Here is a 21,687-nt window from a genome sequence, read left to right as displayed (position 1 = left end):
TTTCAATACAAAGAGATTCGCGTTCGCGGACCGCCCGTCGCGGTAAACCCGACTCATCTGAATATCAGACAACGCAACCGCTGAGCCACCGTCCACTGGGGAATGCCGACGAGGCGATGACCGGTCACCACTTCACCAGTCAGATAGACTCATCGTCTAACATCGTTTTATTACTCTAAGGTTACCCTTTTTTGACGTTCTTGACCACTGGTCTGGTATGGTCAAAAATCTAGATTATTTGGTGAATGACTAGTGGAATCGATTTCTCACTCAGATTTTACGACCAATCTAATATATTCGTTGAATTTCGTTCATATTTAATATTTTGTTCAACCATTAATCGTTATCCAACTGTGTAACAATCAACTAAGTAGGAAAGTTCATATGAGTCATAATAATCCATTTTTTAAATACCTCATCACATAATTTATTATTGTTATTGCTTATTGGATAAACAAATTTAAAATATTGATTAATTTTAAATGACATCTGTTTAATAATCACTGTTAGAATTTTACTTTCTTTTTTTATGGTTTTAACGTATGGTATTTTAAATCTAATTAATTAAATTAGCCTAAATTCTTCAATGGTTATAAGAAAAAGGCTCTATTAAACAGTAAACCAACAAATTCTCAAATTCATCCTTAAAAACAAAATTGTTTTTTGAATATAATAATATACCTGTTTAAATTGAATTTTAAGTTTGCATAAATAATTTATATTTTTAAACAAAATTGATGATCTTTGTAAAACTTAAAATAATGTTATGAATAAATATATATTGTTATAGATAAGATGAGCGATTTAAAAAATAATAAAAACCATGATCTTAATTAAAATAGTTTATAATATTAAACTACAACAAAGCTTTAGCTAATTTTAGTTCATATCTAAAATACATAAATAGTGCTCTAGTAATTTAAAAAAGAAAATATGTAAAAAACAAATAAATACTATTAATTATAATAAAAGATCTAATTTTTAAAAAAAAGATAGATTTTTTTACTTCAATTGGAATAAAATTGAGTTAATATATTATACATTACAAAATGACTAAAATTGTTTTTTTTTTTAATATTTAACATTTTAGAATTAAATATTTATAAAAAATAATAAAAAATAAACATAGAATAAGTAATATAGGAATTATAGTTAAATTTAAGTAGAAAGTATAATTTTTATATCTTGCCCAGTTGTATAAAAAACTAGATAATATTAACCAATGGATGACCTTTCCATGCAAAGATAAATCACAAATGAAAATGAAACTATGTTAAGTAAATAATAAACTTTAAATATGACTTCAACAAATGAGTAAGTTTCTTCTTTGTTATTAGATTGATGAATGATCCATTATGTTCTTGATCAATGATGGTGCAATTCTAAATTAAAATAAAATACTCAAATAAGCCATTATAATTATTAACTTTAAAGAAATTACAACACAAATTAATTTATGTTATATAGTGACTAACAACATGTAATACTTAATAATGTTAAAGAAAACTAAGCTATACAACTGAAGTCCATATTTAACATGTTGACTGCATCTATTTTTTAGTTAACAGTAGTGCTCACTCCAATATGTACATATGATAATTAATAACTTCTAGATAAATAAATAGAAACTACTCTCATACTTACTACTTGTTATACTTTAGAACAGTGTACGAATGTATATTTTAAAATTTTTATTCAATCACACTAATTGACGATCAAAACTTTCAGTTACACGAGTAAAATAATAAAAAACAATTTAATTTGAATCTATTTTGACACACTTGGTGCCAAATATATAGACATTTCGTTGAACAACCCTAAGGACACAAATTGGTGTTTGCATACAGTCCACATGTTAAATAAGATTAGAATTTATTGTTAATGACTAGTAACTTAAAAATATTTTTTGAAGATGAAATTAATTATTAAACATACTTTTTGATCATGTGTTCATAAATTGATACTGGAATGATAGTTATACTAATCGAGTCTGCAGCATTAGCAATAATGTCCACTATTTGTTTGTCTTTCATGCCAATAACATTTTGTCCATTGATTTCCAATAACTGATGATCTGTGAGCACTCCATTACGAGCTGCTGATGAATCTTTGACAATATTGTTAATCTTACCATTTTTGAATTGAAATCCAATCTGGCCAGCACGGTCTTTGTACAAATTTATTGTACGTTCCAAAGGCCTAAGAATAATAAACATTAATGAATTTATTAAATAGAAATTATTTTAAGTTTATCCTGCCATCATTACCTGTCTCTGACAATAACACAAATATTATTTACTGAACATTCTTTAAAAATTTTGTTGACTTTATCAACACTCATTCCCGCAACAAAAACTTCATTTATTTGTAGTATTTGATCACCAAATCTTAAACCAGCCTTAGCAGCAGGACTGTCTTGTACTACAACACTAACAAATATGCCATTGTTAAATGTGGACATTTTTAATCCTATTTGGCCTTTCCCATCTTTACATAACACCAACTAAAATGTAAAAAATAAATGCTATATTTTAATAATTCTACAAACACAAAAAATAATAGTATAAGTAAAGTTAAAATCACTCGTTTACCTTACGAACACCATTTGTCACATGCGCTAGATTATTCTGCAAAGGAATCGCTACAGCGTTATTTTTTGCTGGACTTTTTTGGGAAGGAATGTCAATACTGTTATTTTGTGCTAAAATACTAAGCTCTAATCCCAAATAATCATTAAGTATTGGATACATGGCACCTAGTGATTCTTGATCCATACCCGATGGATGCGGTGGACAAATAGCCATAAATGGAGGTGGATTTTCATTTTGTTGGACAATTTGATTTTGTGTCTGCAATTTGTTTAAACATAATAAAATTATGTGACAAAAACAAAATATGTATTAATAATCAACTATAAAATTTACATTACACACTACATAGGCAATATTTAATGTAAACTGTTGATTGTTAAAATCAAATTCCATTACATATGAACAGTTAATAATTGTATTCATCGACGAACATACAACACATACGACATACCTTAATAAATTCGTCCAATTTTAAATCTTCCAAAGAAGGATACAGTGACATGATGTCGGTGTGACTTTACAGAGCAAAGTAAAAAAAATGTAAAAGACTGGAAATCGTCAAATGGAAAACAATTCTTGAAAAACTAGACAACGACCACTCACAAGAATACGACTACGTCGACTACAATACAACTAGGTATACAAGAGTTCAAGACTACAACTTTACTGGAACGTCTGCAACAGTGTAACTCATAGATTAGTGTATTGTAAATTTGTAACTGTAGTCTGTAAGTAACTGTTGTAGTCCGTAGTCAGTGCTCTATAGTCTATGAGAATGTTTTATAATACAATGGTATGACTGTATATCTAAATGAGTCATTTATTATTGTTTCGCATTATCTCTCTCCTACACTCGGGCACTCAGCTGATAACCGCTTGATGTCAGGACAGGTGGTAGGGTGTCAGAAATGGTGCATGGTAGAGAACATGGGGTCAATGATTTATTTATTTTTATATATTTTAAAATGTTTGAAATGTAATATAATATTAATATATGTTATTGAAACTTTGGTAATACACTAATACATATAAATATAATTAAATATATATATTTATAAATAATTTGAAAAAATATGTGCTTAATAAATATTAAATTACAATGGATTATAAAATATTAGATTAAATAGGTAAATGAAGACAATGAAGTTATATACCTAATAGATATACTTAATAAATAGTTGGTGTGTAATTGATATAGCCGATATAGGTACTAGGTAGGAATTAATTAACTGTGTGAAGACATGTTAACATGTTATTAATTATTATATCTAAACGATAATGATTAATAAATAATAATATATTAATATGTAGGTATAGGGTAGGTGTAAATATTTATGTAGTGTATTTATTTAGAATCAAATATCAATCGACTATCAAATTCAAAGATGACAGCATTTTCTCTATTTACTCGATGAATTTTCAATATTTTTTTAACTAAAATACCAGTTGTAATAACTTTGTTGTAAATAAAAATAAAAAATATTTTAAAATGCTAATAAATTAACTCATTTTGAAATTTGAAATGTACATATGTATTTAAAAAAAAACCGTTTGGAAGAACATAAATAGTTTTTTTTTTTTTATTATTGAAAAGAAAAGAGGCTTCAACATTTGAAGTTATTAGCCTTGTGTACATGTTGCATTGTATGTTATATTAGTGAATAAAATTAAAGAGTACAAGTTTTAACATTAGGATATTTACAGATATTATACAAATTGGTTAGAGCCGTTAGAGGTTGTTTATAATATATTGATTTTGTAAAAAAATGTAAGATGAGTGTAGAATTTTCTTCGTTGAGAGAGCTGCTTCTAGTCTGTCTGGTATTTATAGGGTGTTACACGGATACTTTGGATATCTGGGTAGTGTTGGATGGTTAAGTCTTGTTGGCAATTAATGCATATAGCCATATAGGAGTTGGATCTTTGCTGATTAGAAATGAGTGGGTCAAAAGATAATGTCCAATTATTCTCGCTTTGGTTAGAGTAACTTTTTAGCGTCTGTTTATGTTTTGAGGAGTTTGCCAGTTTTTGGTACATTTTTTTTATCTTCTTCAATTTGTTGGAAGCTGGGACCGAATCCCAATAGTTCTGCCATGCCATATTTATATTTTGTTTAATGGATGTTTTGATGTTATTTTAAATAGAGTTTTATTTTTGTATTGTTTATAAATTCTGTTGACTATAAACTATAATAAAGAACACAGAATAACAATTTTTGGAGGTGATGAGTGCTAGTGTCATTTGATTTGCGTAAGTGTGTACTGTGTATATACAGTATACATAGTCGCTATTTATAGTAAGTAATCTTTAAATTCATCAAAACGACAAAACATTTATTATTTATTATTAATAAATCAACGAACGTATCAACGAAAAAAATGTTAGATATTATGTAAGTACTAGGTATATAGTACCTACCTATGCAAAATAAACTTCCCGTCCCTTAAGGCTTTTCAAATTTAAATTTTTTAATATATTTGCATAACAAAGTAATGAACATAATATGTCATAATATCATTATGAAGAGTAAAGATACTTTTTCTCTTCATACATGCAATCATAAGCATCGTAATTGCAATAATTGCATAATTATAGAATATAAATTATTTATTATTATGTTTTTAGATTTTCTCAGCGATTAAATAGTTGAATGTCAATTTAAAGCTAAAATTCACACGATATGTCAAGATAACAACAAAAATAATATTATTACAAAATAAATGCCGATTCAGCAGATTGATTTGTTTTTTTAGATTCTAAGCCTAGCGATAAACGCTTTGATTTTTACAATAATGTGTTGTTTTTAAATGTTTTTTTTTTTTATAGATGAGTACACAATAATTAGTTGTCTAATTGTCGATAAAATGCTTCGATTTTCAAAAATCAAGATGTTATTGGACATAAAATTAGATCTAGTTTGTACTTTGAAGAGGTCAAACTTAAAAATTCCCAGTATCTACTTATTTGTATAAGCTTATGAAACAAGCAAAAAAAAAATAAGAAAATCTAATTTTCGACGAAATCGATTTTATTTTTTTTATGTAACTCTAAAACGAATAATCATAGATAGGTACTTGAAATTTTCCCCAAATATTTATGTTATTGTTTTTTATTTACAATAAATTTTTCAAAATAGTTCTACTATTTATAGGCATAAGAAATTTTCATTTTCTTTTTTTTCTTTTTCTTATAAATGTTAAATAAAAATTATTTGCTGGATATTATAGAAATTATTGAAATTTAATACGTTTTTTTTATAAGCGTTTAAAGTTAGAAGTTTGACAACATTCATAAAAATCACGAAAATTAGTAAATTAATAAAAAATAAAAATATAATAAGAAATTCATAAAAACTTTTTTTTTATAGGTAACTAAAATTTAAAAATTTAAAACAAAGATTTAATTGGATTTTTAACCTATACACAAAAAAAAATTCCGGAGAGCTAATTTATTTTTTATGAACGTTTCAAGTCCAAATGTTTACGACATTCGACATTCACCCGTAAAATTGGCTCAAATTACCGTATTACCGAGCTTGCGGCTCAAAACTAGCATATATCCGGCACGGTGGCCCGACAGCGGCCCACTATTGACGAGGGGGGGGGGTAAATGTCCACCCTGCCACCCCACAAATAGACGAGATGGCCCAGGTGTGCGCAGTCCGCTAACTCTCTTTTTCGTCCCGAGGCCATCCCGGCGGCCGATCTTCGGCGTCCGGTCACCACCGATTCAGTAGCTCCAACAATATTCGCTCGTACCGCGTTTCGATCGTCGCAGACCGCAGTCCGTCGCCAGAATCGTCATCTGTCATCACCATGTCGTCGCGCACGACATCGCGCCATCGCGATCGCGCCTAGCCCATCCGTCGCAGTAAACCGTCGCTCCCACGGTCGAGGCAGTCGGGCCTCGCATTCTGTAACAGTAGACGTGTCTGGGACACTCGTTTGCCTCGCAGAACCGATCGGGAGAATTGTGCGCATGTGGTCCAGTGACCTTTTAACTTGCTATATATTGCACCGAATACGCCATCTCGTATCCCCCCTCCCTCGTCAAAGTTTATTGTGTCGTCCTGTCAGATGCTTTTTTTTTTTATTATTTTTGTTTATATATTACATAACTGTTTTCCATATAGATATATTTTTTATTTAAATATTATTTTATTCCCTAATTTTCAAGTCATGCTTAGAATAGCTACTGTATTTACAATGTCTAAGAAATTTGATCTGAAATTCCAATCTTCGCCGGAAATGACTGTTTCTATTATCTAGTTAACACTATAGTGTGATATATTAAGACATTAAGTACTGCGGTAAATGATTTCCTATCGACTATTTATAAAATTAATACATCATTAACATTCTCAACTTCTCAAGTAAATCACCGTTCCGATTTTCGGATCACCACTCATTAATCACCGCCCTAAACTCGTTACGGTGATTATAGAGAAATTAAACTTCAATCCACTCGAGACTCGCCAATATAAAAAGAAAATTTAAATAAATAGTAATAACTATAATATTCAGCTAAGAACATGGTTCGCGCATCTTTGATAAATGGTTGATCGTTGATACTAACGATAACAGATGGCGCTGCCGTTATGTTCAGCAAATATTGGCGATTAAACGAATAATGCGCAAAACCGTTTCTTTTTAAAACTTTTTCAGTACCTATTAATTATTTAAGTTATTTAATTACGACTAATTGGTTGTGAGATAGTGAATTTTGAATTACCTACACAATTAAAAATGTATTTGTGTAATATTAAATAAATTTACCAATTATTATATTTTCTTTTTATGCTATATTTCTATTTATATATTATACCTACTATAGTCTATAGTCCTCTATACTCTATAGTGTAATCTGGTGCAAATATTTATTTATTTATTTTATTTTATATTATTTAATTTCATGTACATATATGAATACTGAATATGTATATGCTTTATTTAGATTAATTTCTTTTAGTAGCTATTGATACTTATTAGGTAATAATATTTTTTATGTGCTTAATATGGTTTTTATTTATTGATAAAGTTGTGTAATAGATAATAATTAGAATAAATTAACGATTTATCCAATGATTCCAATGCTTAAAACGGTTAGAACTCAATAGTCTCACTGTATGGTTTTAAAAAAAAATATGTATTCTACAAAACAAATTTGTTCGAATTCTAGATCATATATTATGTACAAATAACAGCAGAGTCTGTTTAAATGGAAAGTTGATTAAAAAAATAAAAAATCATAACTCGTATAAATTTTCTAATGCTTATAAATACTTAATATTACTACAGTCAACGGAAGTAGTCGGTCGAGTTGATATTTGGCACGTTTTGCCATATTTTGCGATCATGATGTATCATGGTTATGACCGGTTCTAAGGAATCCTCAAAATTAGTCTGATCGGGCAAAAATGAATTTTGTTCTTCATAATTATTGAAGCCCGAATCGTTTGACCATCTTTTGTATGTGGGAAACATCATGGAAACTTCTAGTGAATCTGGTGTCATGTGCAACGTTCTTGACATTTGAAAAAAATCATAATTTTTTCTACATTAATAATAAAATTTGGTATTTGATATGAGACATTGTCTCAAATTATTTAAAATATCTTACTCATAAACTGAAGGTTCCAATGAATCGTGGTACGCGGTGTTGTCAACGTAACGTTTTACCGGTGAAGACGTGGAAGTTATGGTTAATCGGCGAAAATGTTCGATAAGTTTTCCATGTGGAATAGGAACATCGTAGATTACTTCTTTAGAGCCCTTAAATCGATAATTTTTAATATAAATAATTTGATCATTCACATATTTAAATAAAATAATTTTTAATTTTTAATAATATATGCATATATTATAATATTAAAATCTAATAATACCTATACATAAATTTACATAATCGATTAAAATTATCAATTATTATTAATATCAAAATACAAGTTTGCAGCTATATAGGAATGTATGGATAATATATTTTACCTACGTCGATGCTCAACCTTTTATGATACATGACTACTACCATATTATGTATTTATTTCGATGAGGCAACTCTCATCAAAATTTAATTTAATATACTTATTTGTACCTTCTTATAATAATATTATTTTATTTAGTGAAACATTTTTAGTGATTATCTGTTATTTTCTACACCCAAGTCGGATAACAAAATATATTATGCACAGCTGGTATACTATTATAGATTATAATTATATTGTTTAAACATAATTCTTTAACATAAAGTATGTATCATTTATAGGGCACTTACATTTTCAAAAACGTAAACACCGTCTATTATTTTATATTGTGGCTTCTCGTCAAATAAAACATTTTGTTTATGTTTTTTTTTTATTGGCAAAGGGGGCGGCCGATCATCTTCGTTTTCAACTGATTGCTCGGTCCCATAGTCAAGTGCTAAATCTGATTCCGTTGTAAACATTTTCATTTTAAGATCGTTATTTACATATATTACATCTACGTTTGCTTCTTGATGATATTCTTCGTCTGTTGACATCAAAGTGATTTCTTCGTCTTTTTCAGCATTATAATGAGGAGGTATCTCTGGATGTTGTTCAGATTTGTCGTCTTTTTCCATTGCTTAAAAATAGATAAACACTTACTTTTATTAATATGCAATGAATAATGAATATATAGTTATCATAGATATATTTTTAATCTAACCTATAGCCTAACTTAATTTAAACCGCATGGCGCTTACCAATATCTGTTCTAAATGTTTTAATAATAATTAGTGCATTAATAAATAATATGTTGTATTAAAAAAATTAATTTTATAAATATATGGTTCTATAATTAACGATTTAGCTATATTAAACTTACGTTCTGAATAGTTTTGTTCAATGTGGTTTGGTTCGATTTCAACATAGTCATAATCGTCGGAATCAGAATCTTCGCGGTGCTTACCGAAAAACGATACCGATCTACTGATTCTTTTAGAAACACAGTTATTCGTGCATTTTTTGGACATTTGTCTTACGATTTTAGGCATAAGTTCTTTACAGCTTTGCGATTTCACCGGTTCGATCGGTATACACTTTTCTTGTGGCTTAAAATAAATACTTTCGTACGACAAACTCCTCGAGCGACAAGATTCTTTATCGCTCACCTGAGACGTTCCAACTATCGTGTCGGTGCGAACGAGGCCATGGAGCTTCCTGTAAAAACTTATCCGATTGTCAGATTCAGATTTTCTCAGTGCTGCCGATTTTCTGTTGGAGCGAGCCATAATATAACGAATATCATTCTGCTTGTTATATGCCTCGAAGGATAAACCATCAAAAGTCTGTTTCGCTGATGTGCCAAATCGTAAGTGATTTTCATTTATGACATTGCAGTTATTAGAGTTGGGCTCCACCAAAGGCATTCGGTAGGATGACCGGTAGTTTGTTTCCATAAAACACGAATTTCGGTCTTTAATAAAAGCCAGGTTATTATTTTTAGCGTCCCTCAAAGCAGCAAACCATTCATCTAGGTCAGATTTTGATTTCGTTCTCTACAAAATAAAATTTTAATAACAAATTAATACATTTTTATTTTTTACCATACAGATAAGTTATTCATAATAATTTCTGTGGATGATTCATAAATAATCTAAATATTAATAGTTAATACACTGTTTTATACACTGCAGTATAATTCTAATCATGTGTTACTATACGCCTTACGTAGTATAAAATTTAATTGGAAAGTCAATAGCTATAATTCGAAAAATAATGCTGATATTTTAGTGCTTATTTTTCAATATAATAATATATGATTATAATAGCCTATCTTTTACAGTGGTCTAAAAAAAAAAACTTAATTTTTTTTTTTTAATCGAAAATAACTATTTTGTAGAATTATTTATTTGTTATATGACTAATATGGAAAAAAAAACAATTTTGAATGAATGAAAGAAACTTCTTTTTTTTTAAAAATACAGCATAATATTATGGTAAAATTGTATAGCTTTGGTAACTATAGTCTATATAATGCTAGGTAATTCAAACCGTAATAAAAAATAGGTACACTACATACTAATTAAAATTGTATTTAATATTTGTTTTTATAATACTGTTCAATATGTTCTCTATACACTGTTAATTATATCCAAGTTAATTTTAACTCCATTGTGGTCTAAATCAAACATAACATAATATATAGTTTTACCCGAAAACAGTTTAAATATGTTGTATTTAAATTATAATTGGCCTAAAAAATTTTAAAAGTACCTAAATAATAATACTGATAATAATATTAATTATACTCTGGTGAAATTATTGATATAGTGATATGTGTTAATATGTTATCTATTATGTTAAAATTCTTACAGTGTATAATGCAGGTGCGTAAATAACTTAATTTAACTTTAGGTACTTACTATTAATATTTATTTTATTTCACCTTATTAATTTAATAAAATAAAAAAAAAAAATCTTACATAAAATATCAACGTGTTATGTGTTCTTTATAATTTATTAAATTAGCAAATTAATTATCAAAGTGTGAAAACCATACAATTTTACCATAATATTATGCTGTATTTGTTGAATAAGAAATTTCTTTCATTCATTCAAAATTCAACCAATTTTAAAATTATTTTTTTTCCATAATATAAATAAATAAATTCACAAAACGACTATATTTGAATTATCAGAAAAAATGTTTTATTTAGACCATTGTAAAAGGTAGCAAGGTAGGCTATAAGTTATATATTATACGAGTATTGAAAAAAAATGCACTAGAATATCTGTATTAATTTTCGAACGACTTTTAAATTAATTAACATATACTGTATGGTAATATATTTCTATATTACTTAAAAAGTTCAATATATTACATAACACACGCTTGAACCTCGTCACATTAATAGTAATTTACTTTAATTTGTTTTTAATTTCACTATAGAATAATTGTAGGTATGCACATCAGTACATCACCTATTCACCTATAATCATTCCGAGTAACACACGTTTAAAGCTATACATAACATTATAACAACCATATACGAAACCTAATATTTTATTATACCGTGTAAAAACTTTTATATAAATTATATTTTATAAATCATGCAATTATTATATCTTATATTATATCTATTAGATACTTAATTTATTATTATACATTAGTATATTATAACTGTATTTTAATAATGTATACTGTATAGTTTTATTTTTGTATATAATGGTAATAAATTAAATTGAAAGGAACATTATATATTTGTATTTGTATGTATAATTATTAATGAATCATTAATAATGATATTAAGACTATTAAGTAAAAATTGTATGCGCTACCTTCTTATATATACTCAACATCTAAATAAATTAAAAACTAAAACTACATAAATAATAAAAATTCTAAAAATTCGTTTAGGTAAGTAAAATAATAAACCATTAACAAATGCCGAACCGCAAACAATATCTTACAAAAATAAGTACATCATCATCATCCATTAAAATTCTCTCGTATGAATTTTATCTTATCTAGACCAATTCGATGCTACCCGACAACTGTAAATAAAATTTATTTTTCTAATAATTTAAAAGTAGAAGATGATATCATTAAATATTTCCTCTGATTATAAGTTCCTAAATGTCAGTTTTTTCTCTGATAAAATTTACTTATAATACATATTGTAAATAAAAAAAAATTAAAATATTTACAAAATGTATAATATATTTTTTATAATAGAATAAAGTCTAAATCATTATTAACTTCATTGTTTTTAAAATAAGCTATAATAGCTATAAAATTAAATTAATATTTTTAATTTTCGGTTTTTTTTTCAATTTTTGTTTTTAACCTAAATGTAAATTTAAGTTTATGAAAAACAATACTATTTTGAATAGATATTTCCCTTTAATTTGTAATAATTATTTTCGATGATAGAAAATGCGATCTTCCATCATGTCTATCTAGTATCTATATTCTACAGCAGCGGTTAAATCGTACTTTATTTTGAATATTTGTTTAATAATATGATCACGAAAAAATCCTGAAAGATGACATTTTAATTAACATCTATTAAAATAAGAAAAAGAATTGTTCATCAGAAAAATTTGAAATATGTTGTACCTTCACTGATAAGTACTTATTATAATAATAGCGGACTATAGTGGCTATAAAGGTATTTTTTATTAGTTTTATATCAGATTCATTTTAATAAATTCAACATCTAAATTTAGTTTGGGAACAGAGTGACTAATGACTATACTTACTAAGATTATAATTTGAGATCTAGTAACGATTTGCAATTGACACGGACCCCGTAGTGTTATAGACAATGCAAGGCCCATGTTGACTGAACCTCTGCAAGGTGACAAATGATGGGAGTACTCTAATTGAGTTTTAAAATACAACAACAGTTTGCCTTCAAGTACACACCATCTTTTCTTCCAACGACGTACGCCAACAACTCTCTGTTGGAAATTAAAGATATAAATATAAAATATCAATAGGTACATACTATATAATGAGAAAAATTCAACTATTTGTGTAATTCAGCAACTCATCAAACATGCTCATCTTTATTTGACAATACATTTATTCGAATTCTGATTTTTGTAATTTTTAAATACATACTTATTTAAGATATTTTTTTAAAATTCTTAATATTTTTTTAACTACTTAAGATGAGTCATGTTGTGAAAACTTTTGTATTTCAATTGAAAACCACTCTTTTTACTGAAAATTTTAAAGTGGATAATTTTTTTTAAATGTTTGATATACTTAAACAGATTTTACTGTAAAACTATATAATAAATCTAATATTTATTATATTTGTACAATTTTCATAAATTATTAATATCAATTTTCACTCATTATTATGAACTTATTGTTTTTAATACATAAAATTAAATAACTACAATACTATTCATTTAAATTTTGATTTTAATAGGTCAACATTTTCAGGAAAATTATACCATACATAATTTACAGTATAAAAGAGAAATTGTCATTTGAAAAATAAAAGCTTGTATCGCCATTAGGCACTCTTTAAGTAGCACAAAAAAAATCTCAATAATTTTAAAATATGGTCTTTACCTAAATATATTTAAAAATTCAAAAAATCTGATTTTGAATAACTATATTATTATTAAATTTATTGAAGAAATAATAGGAATGAGCATGTTCGATGAATCACCATATATATATAAATATAGAATACACCATATATAATATATAAGCATTGATAAGCGTTTCATATTGTGTCTATTTATGCATTCTGAAAACAGCTATTTTACTATATTTATTTGAAATCTGATTTCATAAATTGTATTTATCATGCATATAGATGGCTACATCGATAACAAGTTAGGGCAGTTATCATCATTACGTAATACAATTAAATCAGAAACTTTTAGACTTATTCTATTCTATGCTTATAGATTATTAAAAAAATAAGTTTAAAAAAATGTATTTTAACATTCATTAAATATCAGTTATTTGATTAAGTGATAAACATATTAATTTTACAATATTTTTTAAATTTCTATTTTAAAAAATATATTTGATAGAAAGTATAAAAAATTTACTACACTATTCAAAATAATCGAAAATATAAAAAAACAGGAATATTTACACAATATGAGTACTAGGTTTTAACAATTTTGTTATTTTGGCGTAATTCTAAAATAAACTTGAAATTTTCCCAAATATTTTTTATTAAAATTTTTTAAACATATATAATTTTTAAAATATTTTAGCTATTTTATGCTATTTATAGACATTTAAAAATTGTTTGTATGAAAAACATTCAAAAAACTTGAAAATGTAATAAAAGATATCTCGTTTAAGCTGTTTTAAATTTTAATAGCAATTTAAAAATATTAATAATAAATAAGCATAATTTTTTTTTTATTATTTGAATGTTTAGGCTAATTTTAAGCGGTTTTTACGTTTTAGTGTACGTATGACGTATTAACTTGTAATTTAATAATTAGGTACAATATAATAATATTATAGAAATTATTTTATAATATTTGCAATGTTTTTGAAAAATTAAGTTCAACAAACCGTATTATTAAAAAATTACAAATTACATATTGTTTACTCAGAACCGTTTTTCGTATCCATTGGTTTATCCTTGAATTCAATTTTAATACATCCATTACTACAGTGACTTACTCATTAACCATTCACAAGTTACAGCCTAAACTTACTATATATAATCGTATATTATATTGGCCATTTTTTTAAAAATATATTAAATATTATATTATAAATTAATACCTATACATTAAAAATATTTTTTAAAAACTTAAATTATATGCAAAATAAGATTTAATCAATTTTCAATTCACAGCTATTTGTGGAGTGTAAACTATTACAGTTTTTATATTAATTTATTGACGCATGTAAAATAAATACTATATCATACGAGTATATAAGTATATACAGTCCAATACTAACCATTCTGCCCTTTTTTTCTAAATAACCAGCCATTTTAACAATCAGTTGCTTATCGTGCTTCTTATCTACAATGTCCGGCTGCATATCTGTAACAAACATAAAAATGTAGTAAATATAATGATGAATAAGCATCCAATTATTACTCATTGGAATAAAATATCTGATGAGCTGTTACTGTGACAAGTGCTGTCAATAATGTGTCATGAGAATTATTATTTTGATACTTTTTCTTTCAAAAATATGTATTTATATCTATAGGTACATTTGACCATTTATCTACTACACATCAAATACAATTTCAATGTACCTATACTTACTTACTGCTATAATATAATATATGTTCTTACTGTGCTACAATTCAAAGGGATAAAATACAATAGAACACGGATCAGACTTAGAGAACCCTAATTTGGCGTCTCTTTATATTGAGAACTGCACCCGTATAAGTGGGTTCTAACACTTTTCTGTAACACCAATGACCAGTGAAAACATTTATTCACTATATATACATTATACGACGTCTAAAATATTTAATACGTTTTAATCAAACTCCGTGATAATAATTAACAATTATTACGAAATTAAACCTCTTTATTGTCAATAGCCATGTGACTTTTTAAGTTGCTGAGTATTTAACTCTACCAATTACTCAGTATCTTTTTTCCTTTAAATAAAATATAGGAAACATTAATTTAGAAGCCACCTACCATAATTTCCGTCCATATACTATAAAGAACAGTTAATCGAATTTTAATGGTTAAACACTGGAGATCTGGATCGGTTAACATCATCATATAATAAAACCAAACTAATGTTACATTTAACTACTTCACGATATTTACTTACTATTATATTCAATAATTGTTATCAATAAAATAATGTCGATTAATTTAAATAAAAAGTGAATAGGCTTATACCGATATCATTCAATGATTTTTAATGGAATTATAAAATTAAGAATTTCTCTTTGGCAAAAAAATATTGTTATACATATTCTCTTCCTTATGTGCATTATACTTAATACTATATAATATCTGTTTTCTTTTTGAGTTAAATTAATTACGGTCTGCTTAACACACTTCTATAATGGGTATACATAGACGCATAGTAACTAAGTAGATAATGTAAAATAATTTCTTACGCGTTAAGCATCAGGTGTTTTTCGCAGTTCAGCAATAAAGTCAAGAATATTTTCTTTGAAAAATACACATTAAATTATTTTAACAACTGTTGAGAAAAATATAATAACCTAACCTAACTCAACTCGCAAACAGTTACTTATGACTAACAAAATAATCAATATTAATTGCGTTTTTAAACAATTATTGAAACATTGAAAACATGTAAACAAATTTTGAATGAAATTCTACTTGAAGATAATTAAATAACGATGAGGGTATCAATTATTCTAGTCTATACTAAAAAGTACAGAAAATTAATGTATCATATATTTTTATCCTCCCGCATAAATGCATAATATAATTTAAACAATGTCACTTATATGAACACCAATTTATACTAACTATAGTAGCTATAAATTGATCCTAATAAAGTACCTACCTATGCAGGGAAATCACAATGGTATTCGTGTTAATGCACTGTTCGCAACTATGTCTACGCACAAACTATAAACATATGTACATTTATGAACATAAAAACCATATAAAATAATTAATAAAATCTAAACAACCAGATTAAAATAAAAGAAGGCAATCGATAATGTGACCATGTTAATCGTTCGCAATATGCTCATATATGTGATTACAAAATGCCAAATATGTGACTTTCTCAGTAAGGGAATAATAAAAATTGTGTTCTATAAATCTTGTACCTACTCATACATTGTGTTACATTAAACACTTTCTAATTAAATTGACCAGTAGATATGTACAAAACGAGAGATAAAGAAATTGCACGCAAGTCCTATTTTGTACAATACTATAAAGTATATATATGTACAAACACGGTTAGCAATTAAATATAATGATGTAATGAAATTAAACGTGTTAACATTAATTTTAGGTTATAGTAAAATAAGTAAGTGTTTTGTATGTACCTATGTAAAGGGCTAATATTTTCATTAAATTTATATTTAAACTTTATTTGGTAGTGAGTACATTATACATATTAGGTTTAAATGTTTAAAATGAAATTAATGAATGTTATACAAAACGAATAGTTTTATCTGCTCAATTATATTTTTTCCAAAATATATTTTACACACGCTCGATTAAACTGGGAATTAACAATTTTAACAATTATTAAATACCACATTATTTTTTACCACTTTCGTCGTTATATTAGTCAGAGATATAATAACAATTTTCCTCATTTATGTCCGTAAAAACTATTATGTACCTATACTTTATTACTTTTCATTAGGTCTCGCTGGTTTTAGTACCTATTAACAATATTAAATAAGAATATCTTGATTTTATTTGCTGTATATATTTTTACTCTTTACTGTTTAGTCTCAATTATATAAAATTATTGTTATTTTACTTTGTTCTATACGTCTATGAAATATGAAGTCACGACTGTTTGAGGGAGAGAGGAATCCCTCAAGCGAAACCTTCTTTTTTACTTATATTTTATAACTTACCTATAGTTATTATTCGGTATTCCTAATCACTTTACAATCTAACCGCATCTTTCACATGAATCATTTGTGAGGTGATTAAAACTATGCCTATAATACATAACAATTATTTTTATGAATAATAATAAAACGATTACAAAGAGACTATTGCAGAACTACATAATAGAATAAAACACATATCACATTAATGGCAAAAAGATAAACAACAATGAACAGGAAGAGCAAAACTATTGATTAGCTTCGGACATGGCACATGTTAGTGTGATATCTGCTGGCTCAAGCTCATGTAGAATTGTAGGAATATATAGCCATATAGGTATCATAGATATTGGTGGACAAATTTAACCAAATTTCCTGCCATATATGTAATATAGATCAATGATTATACATATACATATACCAATAGAGAATATTGTAGTATATCACTGATGAAAATTCAATTTTATACTTGCATATTAAAAAAAATAGAGTATATAATAATAAGTATTTTTTTATTTTTTTCGTAAATGACAAAATATTTAATTTGAAGCATCTTACAAAAAAAATGGTGATCGCATTAAAAACATTAGACATTAGGTATAGTTATTTAAAAATTTAAAATAAGAACTTAAGAACCCAATAAGGATTCTTATGACAACATACCTATATTTTTGTGATCAATAAAAATGTAATATTATAAATGTTTTTTTAATTATTTAAAATAAATACTTCAGTTAATCATTAACCCCATATAAATTACCAATAATCTATTAAAATGCAATTTAAACAATAAATCCATTGCTTAACTAATTTCAGATCCAGTATATTTTAGACCTAAATTATATTCTACAATAATTGCCTTAAATACATGTACTAATTATTGATAGAATGTTTGAATGAACATAATTTATTTACTTATAGCTAGTTAATATACGGAATTTTAGTTGCATTGCGTAATTATTAATATAATATTAACCGTTCCAATCCATTAAATCAATATGAAATATATAATTTAAATTTGAAGTTAAATAGTTTCATTAAAAAATTATACTCTACCTACTATTTACTATATCAGTATTATTATTTTATACAATTTAACTTAGAATATACTTAAGATGAAAATTATTATAAAATTATATAAAGATACCGTGTATAATGTAGGTATATATGAATAATGGTCAAAACCATAGAGAACATATTATATTTAAAATATTTAAATTAATTGTGCTTATACATAATTTATTTTATAAGAACAAAATTGTTCATTCAAAAAATAAGGTATAATATACCAACTAAATAATAGAATAAAGTATACCAAAATCAATCAATTATTTTTAAAACTATTTACTTACCTATAGGCTATATAATATGTTTACAAGAATAAAACTAAATAATAACAAGTGAGATTATAAATACCTAAAAATATACAACACATGTAATATGTGTATTAAAATTATTCAATATTTTTTTTAAATCATTGAATATAAAAAATCACAGAAATTAAATCACTCTTAATTCGTGATAGTAAGAAGAATGTTTAAAAAACATAAGGGTAGGTATTTTTCTTCCTACGAACTAGTGCGTGTCTAAATATCAAACTTTTAATAGTCTTAATGTTAATTTGATTGTGAGTATGCTACACTCGCGTGTGTTATGTCTGCCTTACAAGTTACAAATATACAATTTAGCAAATTTACGTTCAATAATATCGATTTTGTGCTATTTAGATTTTATATTAGAGGGAATTAATCTATTACACAAATTTAAGGTAAGAGCGTAATCTATGAAGTGATGGATTTTTTCGATATTTAAATTTTTTTAACGAGATATGAATATTATGTAAAATATCAAATATTAAAAATACTCATATCTAGCTTATAAATTAAAATATCTAATAAAGCAAAATGGTTCTTCTAAACGCGTATTTTCTATGTTTGTAAAACGAAGAGAAAACATGTAGATGTATAGGGGCTTAATAAACAACAAATCGTAGACTTTTATACTCATAGCAAAAGAATCAGGCAAATTATATGATTTTTATCCACTTAATAATTTGTATTTATTTTACCTTATAATATGTAAACAAACGTTTATATTAATACATTTTATAGTATAAACACATTAAACAGTCATTAAAAATGTTCTATGATCTATTGAACTATTTAACTTTGTTGTTTACAATAATATGTCTAAGTATAGTAAATAGTAAATACATCTTACCTACATTGTTTAAAACAAAAGGTTTGAGAGAATAATTATTATTATCATAAACATATTTTATAAAACTGTTGATGATGCATTTAAATATTATTCTAAAATATTAAATTACAATATATAATATGCTTAACACAAGATAAAATTAAATTAATAAAGAAAAAATATGTTGTCGTTGTTGTTATATTATTTAGAAATATTAAGTGTACAATATATAAGACAATGGATAAAAATATTATTTTATGAATCTTTATTACCGAAGAAATAAGTCATATAATATTTCAAGAATTGTTTTAATATTTTCCCATTGTAATAGAGTTATAGAAATACATTATTATTTGAATTACTAGTGCATTCACAATGACATTATTATAAGTATACCAAATAATAATTAAAAGTACTTAAATTCAAATCAGTACACTTAACTTAATATAGTTTAACTTATTTCTAATATATTATTAAGTATAGTAATATAGTATTAAAACTTTAAATTAAGTTATCAAAACTTAAAAAGCTTTATATTGTTTTTATTTTATTATTAAAATGATAAGTTTAACTGGTTAGAACATAATAATTTTTTTGACAAATCTATTATTGTTTTTACATTATCAATGAATTTTTAATCATAAATATTATGTTTCAAAATAAATAAAATTATTATTATTATAATCTATAATATTGAATAATAAATAATTTAAGGCTAGTACCTATGTCCTATATAAAAAAAAAAAACCATTTTTAAATAAAAATATATTGAGATTATATATTATAAACTGTGTTTACTTACTGTTTTTAACTGTGGATTGGCACTAAACTTAGAAGAGACGAAACAGTTACTTTGAGCGCAGTATAACACATGTAGCACGCACTCCCGCTTAGTTCACTATGAAACTCAAACAGAACATGCACACATTTGATACTGGCGGCCGATGTGGATCCGTACAAATCCGCGCTCTACCGGAACGTAATACTGCATTTGAAGCATTTTTATAAACATTTATTTACTCCATAATGAAATAAAGTTTTGAATTATTTATTTTTTTTTAGTAACTTTTATGTTTATAAAATTATGGAATAAACAATTAAATGTATTTGATAACTTATAACTTATAAATTATAATAATTAATCGTAACAGAAATTGAGATTTTTATATATTATTTCCGTTTGAATACGTAACATAGAATTAATTATAGGTAAAAATAATTTAATTTATTTAAATAATATAACAATATGTAATTATATCTAGAAAAGACTATTTATATATATATATATATGTATATATATGGTATATGATAATATTCTTTAAACTTAATCATTCTGAATTATTCATAACTAGCTAGTAAATGAATATTTTTACCGAATCTTTTTAAAACCTTAATTTTTTAATGAAATACTCAAATACTGGGAACATTAATATAATTATATATATACACATATAAAATACATTTTCAATACTTATTGTATAAATTACATTTTTTATTTATTAAAGAACGAGTATCTAAGCAATCTCAAAAATAAATTATCTTAATTACATAATTATTACCTATTAAAAATAAATTATTAAGAATCTGTATTTTCATTTATTTTTTTAAAACAGAGATTTTAAAGAACATAGGACAAATATAACGTATTAATAACATAATATGTATTTATAATATTTATATGAGCAATTTTAGTCGGTAATTGTAAAAATTACATTGATATAAAATGTCAATTTAAGTTTAAACTGATCCTGCAAGCTATATTATTCACCAGCAATAATATTAAAATATTACTAATTTAATATAATCGACTAGATAAAACACTAAACAATTATTGGCTTTGAACTTTACATTTGATAAAAAAAATTTACAAACGATTAACTGGTTAACTGTTTAGGTACTTACT

At 25.5% G+C, this 21,687-nt stretch overlaps 2 protein-coding genes across 3 annotated transcripts; both read right to left on the bottom strand.

Annotated features, from left to right (window-relative positions):
• Positions 1 to 829: 829 nt before the first annotated feature.
• On the bottom strand, positions 830 to 3,415 carry LOC132917531 (syntenin-1-like). Its single transcript, XM_060978313.1, has 5 exons — positions 3,043 to 3,415; positions 2,592 to 2,849; positions 2,268 to 2,503; positions 1,936 to 2,199; positions 830 to 1,382 (listed from the first exon to the last, which is right to left on the bottom strand). The coding sequence occupies exons 1-5, from the start codon at positions 3,091 to 3,093 to the stop codon at positions 1,334 to 1,336; spliced, it is 858 nt and encodes a 285-aa protein (XP_060834296.1). The 5' UTR covers positions 3,094 to 3,415; the 3' UTR covers positions 830 to 1,333.
• Positions 3,416 to 7,753: 4,338 nt separating this feature from the next.
• Positions 7,754 to 20,732, bottom strand: LOC132917864 (uncharacterized). 2 transcript variants are annotated; one of them, XM_060978825.1, is made up of 7 exons: positions 20,587 to 20,732; positions 15,008 to 15,093; positions 12,814 to 13,014; positions 9,434 to 10,106; positions 8,862 to 9,190; positions 8,211 to 8,362; positions 7,754 to 8,144 (listed from the first exon to the last, which is right to left on the bottom strand). In XM_060978825.1, the coding sequence occupies exons 2-7, from the start codon at positions 15,089 to 15,091 to the stop codon at positions 7,889 to 7,891; spliced, it is 1,695 nt and encodes a 564-aa protein (XP_060834808.1). In that variant the 5' UTR covers positions 15,092 to 15,093; positions 20,587 to 20,732; the 3' UTR covers positions 7,754 to 7,888. The 2 variants fall into 2 exon arrangements, with proteins under 2 accessions (XP_060834808.1, XP_060834810.1); XM_060978827.1 differs by having other exon boundaries at positions 7,754 to 8,114; positions 20,587 to 20,717.
• Positions 20,733 to 21,687: the final 955 nt, after the last annotated feature.

The sequence above is a fragment of the Rhopalosiphum padi genome, chromosome 1 (genome assembly GCF_020882245.1).
Source record: "Rhopalosiphum padi isolate XX-2018 chromosome 1, ASM2088224v1, whole genome shotgun sequence".
In the NCBI taxonomy this organism is placed as follows: Eukaryota; Metazoa; Arthropoda; class Insecta; order Hemiptera; family Aphididae; genus Rhopalosiphum; species Rhopalosiphum padi.
The sequence above is the reverse complement of the archived record's forward strand: the minus strand, read 5'-3'. Positions and strand labels throughout refer to the sequence as shown.